At 42.4% G+C, this 20,606-nt stretch overlaps 1 protein-coding gene across 2 annotated transcripts in view; it reads right to left on the reverse strand.

Moving 5' to 3' along the window:
- PLCB1 (phospholipase C beta 1) overlaps nucleotides 1-6,639 on the reverse strand; it is a 609,995-nt gene extending 603,356 nt beyond the window's left edge. For both annotated transcript variants that reach the window (XM_084887439.1, XM_084887438.1), the window contains exon 1: nucleotides 6,136-6,639. In XM_084887439.1, coding sequence (XP_084743565.1) covers nucleotides 6,136-6,234 — 99 coding nt within the window. In that variant the 5' untranslated portion in view covers nucleotides 6,235-6,639. The remainder of the gene's footprint in view (nucleotides 1-6,135) is intronic.
- Between the last annotated feature and the right edge of the window lie 13,967 nt (nucleotides 6,640-20,606).

Here is a 20,606-nt window from a genome sequence, read left to right on the forward strand (position 1 = left end):
AAAGGGAGCGTTATGAAATCTGTCTGAGCAGATGGGATTTATGACATGATCTGAAAAGGCTGTGTGGACCTAATATTAGCTCAGGCAGCAGGAAAACGAACGGTTTCCGTTACCAGGGATTTGTTATTTATGAGAGATCCATAGCGTTAGTCAGCAATTCACAGTCAATGCCATTCCATTTTCTGCTGGCATTCCTTGTTCACGATAACATGAAATAATCCCGATAAAGGAATATTTAACTACAGGTTACTAAGTGCAACATAAAAAAAAAAAAATGTTCCTGTCCCATCTAAATGTCACTGCAGGTAAACATAATTGGAAACTGCTTATTGATAGGTTAAACTTTCAAGGCAAGTGTTAAGAGATACGCTAACAGGCAGAGCAAATTATCCTAATGCACCATAGATGGGGATAGCAACGTCAGGCAAGATAACAGAGAAAACTTATGAGGGGAAAATACAGTGCAGAAACAGCCCTCTAATAGGCTGCTTGCCTGTGCCTGTAACAGCCTAGATGCACGACATTTCCTTACTCAATTACTAGAGCTTGAACTCTTTCCTCCTTTGGGGCATTCATTACACCTGCCTCACTTCTCCGACTTTATCTTAGGACAGAGAAGGACCAATTCAAGTGCCTTCTAAACAGAAAATAAGTCAGTTTTGTTGATATTGTTCAAGAGGGTTTATCCAGCAATAATTAAAATGCTTTGGGCTAAAGAGGGTTTGTTTTCTCAGAAAATAAAAATAGCTTGATTCAATAAAAAGCAGGCAAAACTTTATCTGTGGAGTTGTAAGTTGGGATCAGTGTTACCCAAGGTGGGCAGTGGGGTGTAGGGACTGGAAGGGTGCACCCAGGGACCTGAGGGGCTGGCACTGCTGTTCCTTGCTCTGTAACTGCTTCCAGAGGAATCTGTTTTGTGAAAATAGGTTCAGCTGGACACAAGATTTGTGCGTTTTCCAGAACACATGTTACACTCTGATAAAAGCTTAAAAGAGCTCTATTTGGAAGAAGAATATTCTCACATTTAGGTTACAGTTATAACTGCCAATAAGAAAGTCACCACATCTGACTATCTGGGCATATTCAAGTGGCATTTTGAGGGCACCTGCCAGCCTTCCCTTTTAAAACCTGTGAGGTCCCCATCCAGATCCAGCACCTGCCAACCAGAGCTGCCTCTTCCCTATTTCCCAAAACCTTTTCAAAGGGAACGCTGCTGAATGCCCACCTCATAAACCCTTCTCCTCTGCCTCCTCAGCAATCTTGTCATCATCATTTTGGAAGCCATAATTGCAAGTTCTATGCAATACAAACGTTCTAACTATGCTTTTGTGTAGGGTGCTGGGGAATGTGCACTAGACGAGCGTGCTTTTAGTATTACTATCACCTGTTTTAGATGTGGGGCAGTGGGAATGGGGAATGCATGAGAGGGAGGAGGGAGATACTTGTTTTAAATCCACAGGGCATCAATGCAAGTGAGCCAGGCTAGCAATTAGGTTTTGAATGTTAGATTATGCTTGCAAGGCAGGTTGTACGATGTAAGATTAATATATATATTAATTCTTGCTAAGTTACAAGAGTTTTCTTTAACTGTTTCGTCCTTCCAGGAATCATACTTGTGTACATACTGTGTGTGTGTGTGTGTGTGTGTGTGTGTGTGTGTGTGTGTGTATTTTATTAAGTGGAAATAAAACTTTTTGATGCTTTGTAAACTGACTTGCTTTTTATTTGGGATTCATTTTTCTCTCAAACACCTGATTTATAAAAAAGAAGAAGGAATTGTTCTTTTTTAAATACAAAATATGAAAATCAAAGCATACCTTAAAGGAAATGGAAGGTCTGGATCTCCTACTTACAGAAGAGTCGTCTAACACATGCTGACCACTTTGAGATAAAACTCATGGCCCTGTATCTACAGGGGAGACAATAACGTCTTAAAACGTGTTTTATTGAGGGCTTCCTGTATGTCAGACATTAGACAAAGCAATGCGTAAGCCTTCCCTCACTTGACCTTAACAGCTGTTTTGTGCAGCAGGAAATAGTACAATGCTCGCATTACTGATGAGGAAAGCGAGGCTGCCATTCATTTAGTAACTTACCACAGTGAGATCTGAATTTGGAGTGTGAGAGTGGAGAAAAACAAAGAACAGACAGTGGAGAAGCCTTCCAAGCTCCAGAGGTTGTAGAACAAAGAGACAGCGTTCTCAGATGTTAAACAGGGCGAATCAGGTGTTGGGTGTCCTACTGTAGAGTTTCTGTCCTTCCTCTTGCCCTCCACGTCCTTTCCAATGCAGAGCAAGGCCAAACACCAGGAATGAGAGGGGGCCACACTCCCAATCTCCCAAGCTCCCGAAACTGAGTTGGAGAAAGTAAGCCCTTCCACTGTCCATCTCCCATAATGGTCACGGACCTTTACACACACCTCCGACCACCAGAGCTTAATAATATGCAAATGCAAAATAAAAGCAAGAATCAAGTGGACCTTGGAAATCATCAGGGAAACAGGTAGCCATGATAGGTCAGGACTTTATCGGCTGATCAAGTTCTGGATAGGTTTGGCCTTGCTATTCAGACACTGAAATACTTCCATATGCCCCAAGGAGCTGAGGGGCCCCAGACCGCTCCATGGATCAGGCAAAAGCAAAGCTAATGCCTGTCAGTGGTGCAACAGGGTATCTTCAGAACCCTGCTCCAGCTCCATCACCCACCTACTGTTTGTTGTGATGGGCTAGTTCCCATGGCAATGCTTTTGACTACCATGCTTAAAGTCCATAGCTTCACCGTGACATTGGTAGGTAGCCAACAGATTATTCAGGGCATTGCAAGTCTGGGTGACATCTTCCATTCCATCAGGACAATGGGACTGGTAATTATAGTGCTTTAATCACCCAAGGAACAAGAAATAATCTCTTTACAATAGTAAATAGCCCCAAACTCATCATGTTCAAATGTACCATTAGGCTTTCTAATGGACTATTGAGAATCTGCTTTATGAGTGTGCCCAGCCTTCCTGTTAAAGACCAGAGAGCAGGATTCTACATTTTTAAGTGAGATGAGATATTTGAGAGTTTTTAAAGCTATTTCCAGCATTTACTTCTCTTCTAGACAAGCAGGTGCAGAGATTCCCCTGGTAACAGGTATTTTCCCAAAGTCAGGGTCAAAAGGTCTCCCCTGGACCAGACAGAAAATCAGACTAGACAGCCTCTCAAAAATCTTCTTTTCTTTCCCTTTCTTACACCCCCACCAGAGGCAGGTGAAAATGCTGAAAATTTTTCATCGCACATAAGAAATTCAAAAGAAATGTATAAAGGTGAAGTGAGCCAGCCTGAGCATCAGAGATAGGATTGTCCAGGATTATGTCACTGAGGTCTTTCTACCTCTCAAGCAGCAACTGGATAATTTCCTCAAAATGCGCACACAGAGATAAAATAAAATTCCCAAACCAGCGAAAATGTACATGGGCCAACAACCTTGCGCTATGCGTGGCACTTTTCAAATTCTTTCACAAATCTTATCTCAGTGGAGTCAGAGCGTGGTTCCTCAGGCCAGCAGCAGCAGCCTCACCCAAACCTAATGAGAAAAGCAGGTCCCCGGGTCCCACCTCTGACCTCCTGAATCAGAAACGAAGGGTGGGACTCAGCAATCTGACTCTTACCAAGCCCTCCCAACATCTCCAATGCACATTCAAGTGTTAGAAGTGCTGCTTTACCCTATGGGCTCCTCCCAACTATTAGGCGAAATAGGTAGGAAATGTGGCATTCTCAGTTTGCACAAGAGGCAGCCAAGATTCAGAGAAGTCAACTGATGCACCTAAAGTCACACAGCCGACTGACAAAAGAACCAGGAGGTCAACTTTGACCTTTGGACTCTCTTTTGTCTTCAACACAGACTCAATAAAATACAATCTAGTTACCCGGGTCACCTAAACTGGCTTGGTTCTAGAAGGGCAAATATGAATTGGGAAGAGGAGAGGGGTGACCCCTGAGGAGAATACAGGCCATCTAGGAAAGCCTGGGTCCTTCTCAGTCCGCAGGTCACCATGGAGGCCAACAAGAGCCAAGAAACATGCAGGATAATTCATCATATTCCAGACCATTTGACTCCTGGGTAGAGTCTGGGTTCTTCCCTATAAAAGGTCAGAGATTCTGCTGCTCAGAGGGAGGTCTCACCGTCAGGTGGTGTTTGACAAGTGATCTCTCCATTACTCACTGCATCCCTCCCATTGCATCTCTTTATCACTGGTGTTGTTGATCATTTTCTATCTCCCTCTCCCTAGCACGTAAGGTCTGTATCAGCCGGGATTTTGTCCACTTTCCTCACCACTCCCAGAATCTATCGCAGGGCCTGGCATCCGTAGGTGAAGAACAGACATATGTGACATAAATAATAAAAGTAATCTCCCTGGATTTATCAAACTATGTTTCCATAGAAGACCTTCCTTTTCAAAGTGACACTGGATATTTTCTTCCAAACAAGCCATTTTGGAGAATTATTTAAAATATAGTTTAAAATGATCATCGTGACTAAATCCCTGAGACGAAGCTGGAGTACCTTTTTTCACTCTGCACTGCCTATTTCTTCCTTCCTGCCCTTCATTCTCTTTTTCAGTAAATCCATCATCACGTTCACTCTCTATTTGAATACCACAAGATGGGCTAGACCGTGTTGTTACTGAATTTTCTTTTTTGCTGTCTTCCCCTGACACACACCAAGCATTTACTCTGAGATTCAATTTGTTGTTTGGATTCTATTCCATTTACAAAACACCCGGTCATTAGGCTGGATCAGAAAAAGAAAAGTGTCGAGCCCACAGTGGAAGGATGCATGTTTACATCTTGGTGCCCAGAGGTTAGCAATGGGCATGAGCTTTCAAGGAAGCTGTGGCTCCGACTACAAGTTCCATCTGCGCTTCCCACTGGACAAAAGAGACACACAGACCCACTGGGCTAAGTAATGGGACGCGCTACCTGTAATATTTAAACTGTTTTCAGACTCTGCAAAAATGGTTTAAGAAGATTAAAGAAAAACACCCTGGAGGATAACAGGCTATAATTTACTAGGTGGGAAAGCTTTTCAACAGGAAACACGCTTCATTCTGCTATCATTCTTCCTGTTTAAAGAGAGGTCTCAGTCATTGGGACCTAAATGTCCTTAGATCCCGGAAGCTACGTTTGTGTTCTTGTCCAACATCTTGAATGACACCCAGGACACCAACTTGATCCTGTAAAGTCCTCCACCTGAAGACTGTAGCAAGATTAATTTAATTTAAATTAAATTTGAAAGCAATTGGGTGTGTATGTGGGGGGGGGGGGGACTTGAAATCCTAGGGTCCAGGACTCATGGGAAACACTGCAGATCCGACAGGAAGGAGGCTGCGGCTAAGCTGTGCCCAACCTGGTGAGAGATGTAGGTAAACTGCAGGGGAGTGTCTTGACAGATGTGTTTCAAGATAAGGACTGCAGCCAGTTCAGTTCTCAAAAACTGGCCCTCCTGGTGGCCGCAGGCTCAGTGATCCCTCCAGGACCCCTCCCTCTGCGTCCCTCCTCTGCTCTCCAGCCCGGCCCAGGTGCGCCTTCCCCGGCCCTTCCCAGGCCCCTCACTCTGGAGCCAGGAGCTTAAGTTGGCATCAGCGACCACCTGTCGGCTGGGCCGCGGTGTCCCGTGCCATGCGGGCTCGAAGGGACGCGCCAGGAGGGTCAGCGGTCACCGAACAGTTAGTTTCGGAGGGCGAGGCTGGTCCTTGACTGCAGGAGGGCAGAGAGGCACCCGCGGTGCGTCTGTGGGCGGAGAAGGGCGCGCCTGGTTCACGCACCCGCGCTCCCCAGCCGGTCCCAACTCCATACTGCCCACTTTCCAAACTCTCAGGACCCGCCACCAGGCCACGCGTGCCCCTCCTGCTCCATCGGGGTGCCTGCCAGACCCACTCAGGATGGCAAGTCCGAGCCCCTGGAACCCAGGAGCGCGCGCAGAGCCCTTGCCCTTTGCTCCCCGCCCCAGCAGCCGTCACCCCGTGCCCCCGAGGCCGCCCCCGCGGGCTCCCAGGGCGCCCATTGCATAACGCGCCCCTCGCCCCACCCCCACCCCGCCCACCCCTCCGCCTCGCCCGGCGCCCCAGCCCGATCCCCCCAATACACTTACATCATCCCACTTGACGAATTTGGTGCCCTTCTTGAGACTGTCGGACACACACACGGGCTTGAGTTGCAGAGCGTGCACCCCGGGCTGAGCCCCGGCCATCTGGGCGCATCGGGGCTCCGGGCGGCCCCGGGCGATCGCGGCAGGGACGGGGCGCTGGTCGCGGGCTCCTCGCTCTGCTCCGGGGGCTCTGGACTCGGTCCCCCCGCGCCGGCCTCTCCCGGCCTCCCCCGGCCTCCACACCTCCTCCTCCGGCGCGCTCAGCAAGCGGGGCGCGCGGGGGCCAGGCGGCCGGCCATGCCCCCGGGCGGGACGCGGGGTCGGGCGCCCGCGGTGGCTGCGGAGCTTCCGAGGGCGAAGAGAAGCAGAGCCGGGCAGCGCGGGCTGCCAGCCGCCGCCGGATACCGCTCCCCGGCCGCCGCCGCCTCCGAGCGCACCATTCAGCACATCCTCTATATACAGAGGGAGAGCGAGTGACACACGCTCCGCGCCCCCCCTCCTCCCCACAGCCCTGCTCCTCTCCCCCCTCCCTCCTCCCTCCTCCCCGCCACCCGCGCGCGCTCGGTCCCTCCTTCCCCCGGCGGCTTCCAGCACAACTTTGCGCGCAGGGTCAGGCGGCGGGGAGCGGGGCCGCAGCGCCACCTTTCGGCCGCTGAGCCTCACTGCAGCCACAGCCCGCGCCTCCTGCAGGCACCCGGAGCTGCCCCAGGCCTGGTTGCTGGGGCCCCAGGGGGTGACCTGGAGCCCTAAGGTCCTAGGGTTTTTCTGGGGAACTTGAGCGGGAGCCTGCGAGTGTCTTTGGGTCTAAAGGGAGTGGGAAAGAGAGGCTTCGTGACGGAGCGGAGAGGCAAACCGAGGCTTTCCTCTCTAGCTGGAGCTCTCCAGCAGCAAAACCTCTTTTTGAAAAGACAATTATTATTTATCAGGAGAGAAGAGAGCAATTGAGAGGCTTTGGAGTGGGAGCTCTTTGGGGAAACCTCTCCGCCCCTGAGAGTGTGCAGCGAGCTGGTTTTGAAGCCCTGGCTTGCGGTTAAGTTTTGCTTTTGAGATGTATGCCTGTCCTCAGGGAAGCTATGGTTTTATTTCACAGGGAAACACAAAACCCCATCATCGTGTGTGTGTGTGTGTGTGTGTGTGTGTGTGTGTGTGTGTGTGTAAGTGTTGTAGGGGGGAGAGAGAGAGAGAGCTTGCTCATTTAGGAACATAGGTCTATGAATGTTTATCTTCACTCATTCAACAAACATTTCTCATTTCTTTTCTTTCTAAAAGACAGGGATAACCCCATCTGAATGGATAAAATTTAAAAGACTGATAATACCAGTGTTTGAGAGGAGGTGGAGAAACTGGAAATCCCATCCATTGCTGGAGAAGGTATAAAATGATAAAGCCACTTTGGAGAACAGTGTCTTATAAAGTTAAACATTTACTTATGATAAAACCCAGAATTTCCATCCCTAAGCATTTATCCAAGAGAAATGAAAGCATATGTTTATCCCGCCTTCTGCAGCAATGCTCATAGCTTTCCTCATAATAGTCAAAACTGGAAATCACAAATATCAATCAACAGGTGAATGAATAATTGTGGTATGCCCAAACAATGGAATACTATTCAGCAATAAAAAAAATGGACATGCTATCTAGTGAAAGCTGGACAAAATAAACTACAGACTGCATGATTCCATTGGGAGAATTCTAAAATAGGCAAACCTGTCTATGTTGACTAAAGCACATCCATGGTTGCCTGAGGCCAGGAGTGAACAGGGATTGCCCAGGAAATGGCACCAGAGAACTTTTAGGGGTGATTGAAATTATCTTTATTATGTATCAACACTCATGGAGCTGTCTGCCTATAATGTACTTTATTGTAAGTAAATTATATCTCAATAAAGTTGATTTTTTAAAAAGAAGAAACAAAATGAACAAAGAAAGAATGAAAGAAACATTCCTTTCTCTTTTGTCTTTGTTCTCCCTGTCTTCTACTCTGGGGCTTCTAAAACCCAATGTTTATCAACTCCGTCAAAATATTATCAAAAAGCTGATGGATAAAGTGGCTATCAATATTTTAATGCATTCAAAAAACATTTCTTGATCACCAACTGTCTGGTAATTACATGGATGGCTCAGTGAACACAACCCCTGACTCCTGCTCCTTTGAGGGCCTTGCCTGGTCCTTGTAAGCCACCGACTGCAAAGAATCTCTGTAGGAACTGACTTGTTTAATTCGGTCACATGTCTCTAAACTTAAAACTGAGTATACTGCTCATAGACCTAGCCCGTGGCATTGGCTTCCCACACAGAGGGCACCTGTCATGTTCTCACATCTTTACTTTACTTTAGAGGACTGCAACAAAACTCTACTTCCAGGGTTCCTGGCCTTCCCCATCGTTCTTAAAACTGATCCTACCAGAGGCATTCTTTTCTCTTTTCCTTTCTATCTTTCTTTCCCCCACAACTTCTCAGTTATCTACTGGAAAGATTATTTGTCAAATAGGTTTTAACCACCACAGTGGCTTAGGAAGGCAAAACAGACAAGGGATGTGCCCCCTAGAAGAGGAATTTGGAGGATTAGAAATGGGCTCTAGCTAAATGAGAAGGCAGATTAAGTCTCTTCCTGGGGGCTTATTGCATCATGGTTCTCTGTTCCTTTTCCATGTGACCTTGCAGTTTTCAACTACACATCCTGTGTGTTTATCCACTCCATTGATGTTGGGCAATATGGCTTGCTTTGGCCAATGAGATGTTAGCAAATGTGTCATGAGCAAAGGCTTGAAATATGCTTGTGAGGTTTAGCTTACCTTCTTGGGTTTCTTATCATTACCGTGACATAGACATATCTCAGGGAGCGATATGATGCAGACCTAGGTCCAACCTGCAGCTTGCAGGCAAATCCAACAGAACCTATCCTAGATCTGCCAGAACCCAGCCAACCCTGAAGACTTATGAGCATGATAATAAATACTCATTGTTGAATGACACTGAGCTGTGGGGTCATTTGTTACATACCATCATTGTGGCGAGAGCTGGCTGAGTCATTTATCTGTTATTCTTGATCCTTCCCAGCTGTTGCTGTGAATGTGCATTGTAAGAAGGAGGCTAAAGCTGTGTGATTCTCAACAGTGTTTTTCTTCCAGGCAAACACGGGTTGCAAGAACTTCTTCTGCCAGTAAGAGGATGCAGTTTGATCCAGGATGACTGCAAGATAAACCCTTTCAAGATGTAGGATGAGGCTTGAAGCAGCTTGGTTCAACTTCCTCATTTCCCACACCTCTGATTAAGGATCCAAGAAAGAAACATTTTTAAAGTATGGGGATATTTGCCATGCAAAGGGGCATGTAAGAACAGCAAAATTCAGGAAGCCAGGCCTATGATCCATCAAATTCAATGTTCTGTTTTGTTTTCAAAACAATAGAAAGGTCTGTTTTTTGTGAGAGCAGCAGAATTGCCCTCTGGAATGTCAGCCTCAGGGAGTAGGCAAAGCCAAGATTTCTTGAGTACTCACTAAGCCAGAGCACTAAGCGAAGCACTGCTCAGACATTCAGTAGCAGAACTCTTACTGTTCTACTGCATCTTCCCACCCTCTTTTTCTTGTAAGCAAACCCTGCTTTGGGTCAGGTGTCAAAAGTACATAGGGAAGGTGGTTCCTCCTTTTCAACCTTGTTCATCTCATGGCATGCATAAACTAAGTACTGAAATTATGTGGCACACCAACCTGACCAAAAAAAAATAGGTATAATTTAGATTGATTTAAAAAATAATAATAATTACCTTTTTTTTCTCCAAAGTGGCTTTTAAGAAAATCAAGTGCATCCCCTTGTATATAAGGATTTCTGGTACCAAGAATTAAACAATCAGACACAACCATATACGACGTGACCAATAAAATGCAACTCTATTATGTGACCTATATATGAGTAGTTCAAAACAAAGCATTCACACCAGATGGCTATTGTTGTCATTTTTTATTTGACAATCTAAAAGAAAAGAGGTTAATGCCTCTACCTAAATAGTCAGGTATTGCATGTTTTAAAAATTCTTGCTGCACACCAGTTAAAAAGTGCTGGTCTATGTATTGGCCTAAACCGGTGGTCGGCCAACTGCAGCTCTCGAGCCACATGCGGCTCTTTGGCCCCTTTAGTGTGGCTCTTCCACAAAATAGCATAGCCTGGAAGAGTCTATTTTGAATAAGTGGCGTTAGAAGAAGTTTAAGTTTAAAAAATTTGGCTCTCAAAAGAAATTTCAATCGTACTGTTGATATTTGGCTCTGTTGACTAATGAGTTTGCCAACCATGGGCCTAAACCAATTATTATAGAATCTCATTCTCTTTTGTCTTTGATTTGTTTAGGAAGTATTAAGGGATCCTCATCTGGCCAATGGATTAAAGGAGTTGTGGGCTTCAGAGAAATTCTCTCTTTCTTTCTCTCTCTCTCTCTCTCTCTCTCTCTCTCTCTCTCTCTCTCTCTTTCTCTCTCTCTCTGTGTGTGTGTGTGTGTGTGTGTGTGTGTGTGTGTGTGTAAAGAAGATAGCCAAGTAGAAAGATGCAAAGAGTCTCTTCTGAGACTGTTAACCTTCTGAACCACCTCTAGACTTCCTGGTAAATGAAGTAATAAATGTGTTTATTACTTAAACCTTATTGTTACTCTCCATTGATCTGGTGGACAATATTATTATCTCCCCATTTTACTAATTATAAAACTGATATGGAAAGTAAATTGTATGTTCAAGGTCATACCATTCAAGTCTTGGAACTCTGACTTTAGGATTTGTCTCTTGCCTGGCTGGTGTTGCTCAATGGTTGAATGTCAACTATGAACCAGGAGGTCACAGTTCCATTCCAGGTCAAAGCATGTGCCCAAGTTCCAGGCTTAATACCCAGTGTAGGAAGAGAATCGATTATTCTCTTTCATCATTGATGTTTCTGTCTCTCTCCCTCTTCCTTCCTCACTGAAAGCTATAAACTATATATTTTTAAAAACAACTTGTCTCTTAATCACGATGTTAGGCACTTCTGGAACTTACAACTCAGATTTGAGTAGTTGAATCACAACATAATATAAAAATTCCCAATTTCCATAGAAAGCTGAATGTGTGTATGTAGCACAGTCTCTTGTCAGTTCCTTTTAAAAAATGTTTTTATTAAAAAAATATATATATTTTTTTATTGATTTCAGGGAGGAAGGGAGAGGAAGAGAGAGATAGAAACATCAATGATGAGAGAGAATCATTGATCAGTTGCCTCCTGCATGCTGCCAAATGGGGACCAAACCTGCATGCCCAGGCATATGCCCTGACAGGAAATCAATCTGTGACCTCCTTGTTTATAAGTTGATACTCAATCACTGAGCCACACCAGCTGGGCTCTTGTCAGTTCTTAATCACTTCAAGCCTCCCAGGTTGGGAAGGACAAATATTCTGATTTGAACAGACATGCATTCTAACAGCCATTTGTACCCATTATTAGCTATGTGGCATTGAGAAAGACAATAGCCTAATGTGTTAATGGATAAATAATTATGTTGACGAAAGCTTATGATGTGCCTGCACTGTTCTAAGCATTTTATACTTTTAATGCATTAACCCCATGAACTGGGTTTCCATCATTATCTCCATTTTTATAGTGAAGGAAACTGAGTCAGGGAAGGATTAAAAGCTTACCCAAGATTTTACAGCTAATAAGAAGAAAAAAAAAACTATAATTCAAACCCAGGCAGTTTGACCCGAGAGCCAATACCTTTAATCACCACACTACACTATCTGGAAGAATTATTGTAAAGATCAAATGAAATCATGGAAGTCTCTGTCATAGAGTGCTAATCAGTAGTAGTGAATGCATTTATAATTATTCTAAAATGGCACTATATTGGCTTTGTGTGCCCTAGAATAACATTTTTATGTGCAACATTTGAAGGCAGCATCCTAATTATGTGCTCTGTGATTTAGTCAACTTCTTTGCCTGCATGGAGTCTATAAACTTTAATCATACCCATTTTCATCTCTAAACTTCTAGATTTCAAAAGCGCTTTTCCATGATAAATAAATGACCTCTAATTGCATGTAGGCATCAGACTTCTTCTATCTTTTTTTAAGATAACAGAGAGATTTGGAGAAAAACTTCCTAGAGCCAGCTTCATTATAACTACATCTGGGTTTCATTAAATAGTCTTTGGCACATCACACCCTCCACATGTGCTGTCCATGCTCCTTTCCTCCCTGCTGCCTGAGATGGAGATGATCCCAAAAGTGATCTGGGAGGCATGCGTGGGAAAAGGCAGAGCCTCCGTTAACCTGAGTCCATGAATGACTGATGGTGAAGGTCACCTTGATCACCTGTTCGCCCGCGCAGTTCATGAATAAGAAATACACTTTTGGAGTGTTTGTGCTAAGAAATACCTGTCATTAGCATCATTATTATCATCATTACACTTCTCATCAATGTAAGAAATAAGATTGATACCTCTTAGATATTAAATAAGAACATGCGTCATGATGAAATTGCCAAGTTCTGACTCAGTGAGATCTGTTATCAAGTGAAACACTGAAACAGGCAGAGATTCAAAAGAACACAACTTAAAATTACCACAGGCACATGGAGAAGAGCTATACTTTTCCTTCCCTGGAGGCTCTTACTTAAACCCTTTCTCAATAGCACAATGCATTTTCTCCAAATCCTAGCACACAAAAGAAAAAAGCTTTCAGATTCCTTCACTTCTGTTACAAAAGTGGTGGGATTTTTTCCTTCTTGAAAAACAAGGGGGAAAAATTAAACGATAGTCATTTAAGCTCTATTTTACCCTTCATGTGTTGCAAACTCTCATTGAAAACCTGACCGATCACCTTAAACACTATTTTGAAGAAGAAAAAAATTGGAAATTCTAGTCCAAAAATGTTTAAGGACACACACTCTCAGCAGAATCTGGATTTCACAGGTGCTGGGGAGTGAGGACCCTGGAAACAGTGCTTCGGGACTAATAATAAGCATCAAGAAAGACCTCCTCACCTCATCCTATTTCCCTCCCTCCATCTGCAGTCTCTCCAACACAGAGACTGAGATGTGCGCACACATTGTTGAGTGGGTGGCACATCCATACATACATCTCAGGGACAGGAGTGACTTAAGGAGCCTCCGATTGCCCGGGTTCAGCGTGCAGGGCAAGCCAGAGGTCACGTCCTCCAGATGACCTCCTTCAACAGCAATGTGCTTTGTTCACCTTCCCTCCTGGCTCCTTCTTGCTCCAGGGAACCCTCACTTGATGGCTGAAGTTCCTGCGTGAGGTGAACTTGAGAAGGGAAGCCAGGAGCTAGGCTGGTAGAGCAGAAAAATGAAAGTATTTGGGTCTCCCAACTGTCGTACCATCCTGAACAGTTACATTTTAAAAGAGAGAAAAACAAACAAACAAAACAACTCCTATCTTATTTAAACCCTTATCATTTGGGAGTTTTTAGCCTATATAGCCACAACTAACCTTAACTGATATAAAGGTAAACACTCAACACTCAGGTGACTTTTAGTTCCATTGTTTTGTTCCACCTCCGTTCTCTAATGACTTTCTTTATTTTTATTTTTTTAAAAATATATTTTATTGATTTTGTACAGAGAGGAAGGGAGAGAGATAGAGAGTTAGAAACATCGATGAGAGAGAGTCATCGATCAGCTGCCTCTTGCACACCCCTACTGGGGATATGCCCGCAACCAAGGTACATGCCCTTGACCGGAATCCAACCCGGGACCCTTCAGTCCCCAATTCGACGCTCTATCCATTGAGCCAAACCGGTCTTAGCTCTCTAATGACTTTCAATGCTCTGTGCCATATGCAGGCTCTAAGTCTTTCCATCTTATCAGAATCTGTATAGAAACACTGGTTTTCCCGGAAAAGAATTGTACATAAAATATGGAGAGGGTAAGTCATGAGGGAGCTAGCACAGTGATGCATTTTAATAAAAAGAAGTCCCAATGCTACTGTAACAGCTAAATAATTAGAAATAGATGTCACCGTGTAAATCAATCTATGATGATTTACAGAGACTAGGAAGTTTTGCTTTTCCTCACTTGAATGCCATCTTTTACTTTAATGCTGACATTATAATATTCTAGGGAATTGACAGAACAAGGGTTTGGACAATTTCATCCTTCATCTAACTAAATAGCATGACTCAGAGGGGAGACATATATTTCAGTGTCCAGATTTTAAAGACTGAAATAAATAAATAACCCCATATCATTGTGGCCCCAGCTTAGTGATTCCAAATTGAATCAAATAGATAAAAAATAACATTGAGCTGTGTTTATACATTCACAAAAAGAATACCAGGTTAGAACTTTAGGGCAAATCAAAATTTGAATTAATATGTACACATATATGTTCATTAATTATAGATATTTTATAAACATATATGTATTCCCCTACTATATATTACCCCGTTGGTACATATTGCACGTCCAATTCCCATATACAAACAGGAGCAAAGAGCACAAAGAACAGATAAGCTAAGCAACAGATGGCAGTGACTATTTTACAAATTAAAAAGAAAAATAACTTGGAAAATGATTTACTTAAAACTGTAGTAAATTTTTTTTAAGATCACTATATGAACATGGAAAAGACACCCCCTTTGCTTGACTACAGAGAAAAAATAAAATAAAAATGCCCTAAAAACAAGTAGTAACTTTTGTTTTATGGAGTAGTTACAAGGGGAAAAATGAAATTGCAATAAAGACAATGAAGAGAATTTTCAAGCTCCAATGTATTATATTCTGTTATTTGAGCTTTGTTCACACTGCACCTTCCAACCGATGAAACAATGTAAGATTTGGAATGATCCAACATTCTAATTCTAATCATACCATATGCTACCTATTCAAATTAATTTACTAGATAAAATATAATATTTAACTGTGTGGCAGGGATGAACAAACATTTTAAGTAAAGGTTAGAGAATAAATATTTTAGGCTTTTATGCCTAATGGACTCTATCACAACTACTCAATTCCACCATTGTCAATGGAAAACAAACATAGATCCTATATATATTATAATAATAAAAGGCTAATATGCAAATTGACCGAAAGGTGGAATGACCGATTGCTATGACACACACTGACCACTGGGGCAGACGCTCAGTGCAAGAGCTGCCCCCTGGTGGTAAGTTCCTGCATGAAGCTGGACTCACAGCTGACAAAAAGCTGGACTTAGCCAGAAGCTGGACTCACAGCTGGCGAGCACAGTGTCAGTGACAAGACTCTCTCCCACTTCCAAAGCAGTGCTAAGGACCCAGGGGATGTCTGCCTGCTGGCTTAGGCTGGCTCCCTGCTAGACTGCGAGAGGGTGCAGGCTGGGCTGAGGGGACTCACACCCTCTCAGTGCATGAATGGCATGCACCAGGCCTCTAGTCTTACATAAATGAAAGGGTGTGTCTGAGTTCCAATAAAACTTCATTTACAAAAACAAGTGACAGGCTAGATTTGGCCTATAGGCTACAGTTTGCAAACCCTTGTTTTCTTTAGGAAAAAGTAAGTTCAATATTTCTGGAACCTTTACCTTATATTAATAGGGCATGGATTGCCTCATAAGTATATAATTTCTTTATTTTTCTGTGGCTTGGAAAGTGTAACTTTAATTAATTCTACTAGTACATTATAAAAAGTAAGCCCACATAATGAGGCATATCTGAAGCAGATATTTTTTATATATGAAGAAAGGCAACTGTCTGAACTAGATGAATATCAGTAAATACAAAATTTTGGTCTGAAACAACTCCATAGCAACAAAAACAACCTGGAAAGAGAAAAACCCACAATAAAAAAAGTCTAAGGAAATCACCTAGCAAAATACTTGCTCCCCATAAATAATTTTTGTTGTATTCAATATATGACTATTAAAATTAATCTTTCCTGCAAATATGTGAGAAATGCAGTTATTCAAATAGCATTTCTCATTAATATTATTTGTGTAAATGAAATATAAAACTGCACCAAGCATCTATATATATAAAAGCCTAAGCTACCGTTTGACCATTTGACTGTTCAACCATTTGACTGGTAGCTATGATGCACACTGACCACCAGGGGAAGATGCTCAATGTACAGGCATGGAAACAAGGAACAGACTGATGAATCTCAGAGGGAAGGGATAGGACGGAGGGCAGGAAGAGATTAACCAAAAATCTTATATGCATACTAGAGGCCCTATGCATGGATTTGTGCACTGGTGATGTCCCTCAGCCTGGGCTGCAGGGATAAGGCCGAAACTGGCAGTCTGTCATCCCCTAAGGCACATGTGTCAAACACAAGGCCCGCGGGCCAAATCCAGCCCGCCAGGCCTTGCAATGTGGCCCGCACCGCGCTGTCATCACTGCACTTCGCTGTCAGTTTATGACATTGTCAGTTTATGACTGTTCAGTAAACCATTCGGCCCGCGATTTAGGCTGGATTTTAGATTTTGGCCCCTTCTCTGATTGAGTTCGACACCCCTACCCTAAGGGGTCCTGGATTGCTAGAGGGAACAGACCAGGCTGAAGGTCTGTTAATAGCCTAGCTTTCATTAAAGATGGTTAAGTACCTGGCCAGTGTTTCACAGTGGTTGGGCATCTACCCTGTTTCCCCGAAAATAAGACAGTGTCTTATATTAATTTTTGCTCCCAAAGATGCGCTAAGTCTTATTTTCAGGGGATGTCTTATTTTTCTATGAAGAAGAATATGGTACACATTTATTGTTAAATGAAAAGAAAGGAAATTTATTACCTGTATACGGTATGGTAGTACGGTAGTTGTCAACACAAACCAGACAAACTGTGAATCCTACACTATCAAGAGTTTACTCATTTATTCAATGACAATCATGTCATCATCTTTGGAACATCATCATAACAATCCAATTCCTGAATTTCCTGGTGAATTTCTTGTGACTCCATTTCTTTCAGAATCAGTGGACCAAATCTCTCATGTTTAGCCTGGGGAGGGGCCTTATTTTCGGGGGGGGTGCCTTATATTTCACTCAGAAGGAAACCTGGAAGTAGGTCTTACTTTTGGAGGATGTCTTATTTTCGGGGAAATACGGTATCTATGAATCAGGAGATCATGGTTCGATTTCAGGTCAGGGCAGAGGCCCTGAGTTGGGGGCTTGATCCCCATTAGGGGGACATGCAGGAGGCCCCTACTGATGTTTCTATCTCTATTTCCCTCTCCCTTCCTCTCTGAAATCAAAAGAAAAAAATTGTTTTAATAAAAATAAATTTCTATACTCAGAGAATTCATCTAAATGCCTTCCCTCTTTTGTATTTCTGAATGTTAAGAAAATTAATTTTTGTTCTCTAATGACCAATGCTACCTGATTCTAAGTTGCTATTATCAGCTACTTGAATTTTTTTTTAATATTGGTATTATCTATTGACATGATTATTTGTCTCCATGGTATGTATTTAATTTTTAATCCCTCATTTAGTCAAACGTTTATGCATTTTGATGAGATCAATTATTGCCTCTTCCATTTTTGGAAGCATATAATTTTTAGTAATAAAATATATCCTATATTTACATATTTATACTGTAGACCAATTGCTTCTAGGCTACAATCCTGTACAACATATTACCGTACAAAACAACATAAGATTAAATCAAGCACAAGAAAATATGATACAAGAAAGAGATGGTGAACATGAGATGTGTGAGACTGCTGAGGCATAACAATTTTTTTAATATAAACTGAAAGAGTACACTTTAAAATAATCGTAAAAGTAAAGCATAGAAAATACATAAACCAGTAACAGAGTCATCTATTATCAGTTGCTACTGGTATGTACTGTACTTAACTGAATGTGCTACATTTTTATATGACTGGCAGCACAACAGGTTTGTTTACACCAGCATCACCACAAGCCTATGAGGAATGCATTGCAGGATGCCGCTGGGACAGCTACCAGTCCCTGGTAGTAGGAAATTATTGCTCCATTGTAATCTTTTGGGACCACTGTCACATATGCGGTCCCTCATTGACTAAAATGTTGTTCAGTGCATGACTGCACTAGTTTGTGCTTTCTTCCTTCCTTCCTTTCTTTTTTATTTTTTTTTTTTTAATTCCAAAAACTGCAGAAGTAGAAGGTTGGTCAAAGTTGCTTGACAGGTTCTCAAGAATGTGAGTAAGATTCAATCTACAGGTAAAAGTTAGACAAAGAACTGCAGAACTCAGAAGGGGAAAATATGCTTCACATATTGAAAATATGGGGGGATAAGGACACATGTATAATACCTTAATCAATAAAGAAATTTTTAAAAAAAAGAAGATAGTTGCTTGGTGATTCCATCAGGTGAGTGTGTGTTCATGTGGAAAAGCTCTCACAAACCTACTTAATTTGGAAAATATTTATTTTAATTTTCAAAACATTGAACCAATAATAGCACTGTCATATAATAGATACATTGCAATTTTATCTTCACCAAATTATAAAACAGGGTTTAAGTGACAACTAAATCTGTAAAACTTCTAAGTAGAAGCAGCCTTCTGTCCCAACACCACCAAATTTGTCTCTCTTAAGATGTAAATACTTCCAATGATTTTACCTGATTTTTTTGGCATTTAGCTCCATGTCATTAAACAATCCTATATATTAAAGATGTACTGTAATACGCAAATGGTCATTACTCCGTGAAGCATAACAACCAACGGAGTAATGACCAGATCAAGGATCAGCAGGAGGGTGGGGCAGTGAGCCACAAGCTGGTGGTGGAAAGCTACAGGAGGGGGCAGGGCAGCAAGCTATGGGGGGGTGAGGGGAACTACAGGAGGGCAGGACAGCTAACTGAGAGGGTGTCAGTGAGCTACTGGCGAGCTACTGGTGCACGGATTCGTGCACAGGCTACTAGTATATTTATATTGCTACTTACTGATTCACTCTGTTCACTATCGGTGGACATGTGATTAGAGAAGATGAGTAATTTACATTCTTTCCTCATCTTTCCCTTATCCTCATTATCTCAACATGGATTCAGATTTATCTTAATTTTAGTTTCTCTGTATTTCGTATTTAATTTTACTATATAAACCTGAATACACGTTGAAAGCTGTCATTCCTCTAAATACATTACTACATTTTGTAATTTCTAACTTTCTCTTAGGCTTTACCATGGCCAGGCAGCTGCCTCTGCTGTTTCTGAAATATCTAAAACTACCAATTAGATAAGGCATTACCTAATTTAGATAATTTCTTAATTGTCTAATCTTACATTTTCTGTAGTGATTTAAGTAATTTCATTGTAACTATCTGGTTTTACTTTTCCAGTAATATCTTTTAATTCTGTTTTCTCCATATTCAATATTTATACAGGGGGGAAAAATGTTAACAAAGGCCAAGGAAAAATGTTACGGTCATTCATCTAAATTCCTTCTTGAAGTTTCATGTTTTAATGAAAAAATAGTCCACAGCTGCAGAAGCAAAAAGTATAAATACTCCAAATCCCCCTCCACACCGCACATACACTTTTCAGTGGTTGGAGAAACAAGTAAATACACTATAAAACTGTCCTTTGTATTAAGGCCCATATTTCCAAATATAATTAAAGACAACTTCTCCCTCTAAAAATGCAAGCAAGTGTGGTGGAAGTTTTCAGACAATGACATATGTTTATTCTGTAAATTAAATCCAACACGTGAAATAAATAGCAGCTTAAGAATTATCCTGTTATAAGTCAGAGTAGCCGAAAAGGGTGTCACACCACCAGTTACGGCATCTGACTTAATTGTTCAAGTAGCACAAATGGGATGTTTCAGATATTAGCAAAGGTATGTCAGCCAAACTTGTGCATTCATAAAAATAGTTGACATGTCTTATAGTTCCCTCTAAGTACAAAGTTGGCTTGCTCCATGCAGGCTGCTTGTAATACTGGCATGCTGGTGCAGCAATATCCAAGTTTTTAAAGCTTTGCAGATGTTTATAAGCCCTTTATTATTTCTCACAAGAAAATTCAAGTAGTGTAGTATGGGAGAGTATATGCAAAAATGATCCCATTCCCTACCTCTCCCTGTGTCCATACACTTTGCAATGTTATTTTGCAGCTTCTCCCATCCAGCAGTAGTGACATTGCTTACTACTAAAATCTGAGTTGGTATTGTGACTCGGTTTGCCCAGAAAAATGGTATAAGAATGGCAATATGCCAGTTCTGAGGCTCTAAGTCTCAACCATGCCCAGCTACTATGAGAATAAGCCCTGGCTTGCCTGCTGGAGGGATGTGAGAAACCAATGAAGAAAGGCTTAGTCATTCCAGCTGAACCCATCCTTGACCAGGGTAGGGCCAGCCCACTCTCAAATATGTGATAGGGCCCAGTGAAGGTCAACGAGATTGCCTCCCAATCCATAGCAGACTGCAGACATGAGTGTGTCCAGCCAATGTGAGAAGTCATATCCAGCTTACCCATAGACTGATAAGCAATCATAAATGTCTACTGTTTTAATCCACCAGGTCAGTGGTAGGCAAATTCATTAGTC

This window comes from Pipistrellus hanaki, assembly GCF_964339955.1.
Source record: "Pipistrellus hanaki genome assembly, chromosome: 6".
NCBI classification, from domain to species: Eukaryota; Metazoa; Chordata; class Mammalia; order Chiroptera; family Vespertilionidae; genus Pipistrellus; species Pipistrellus hanaki.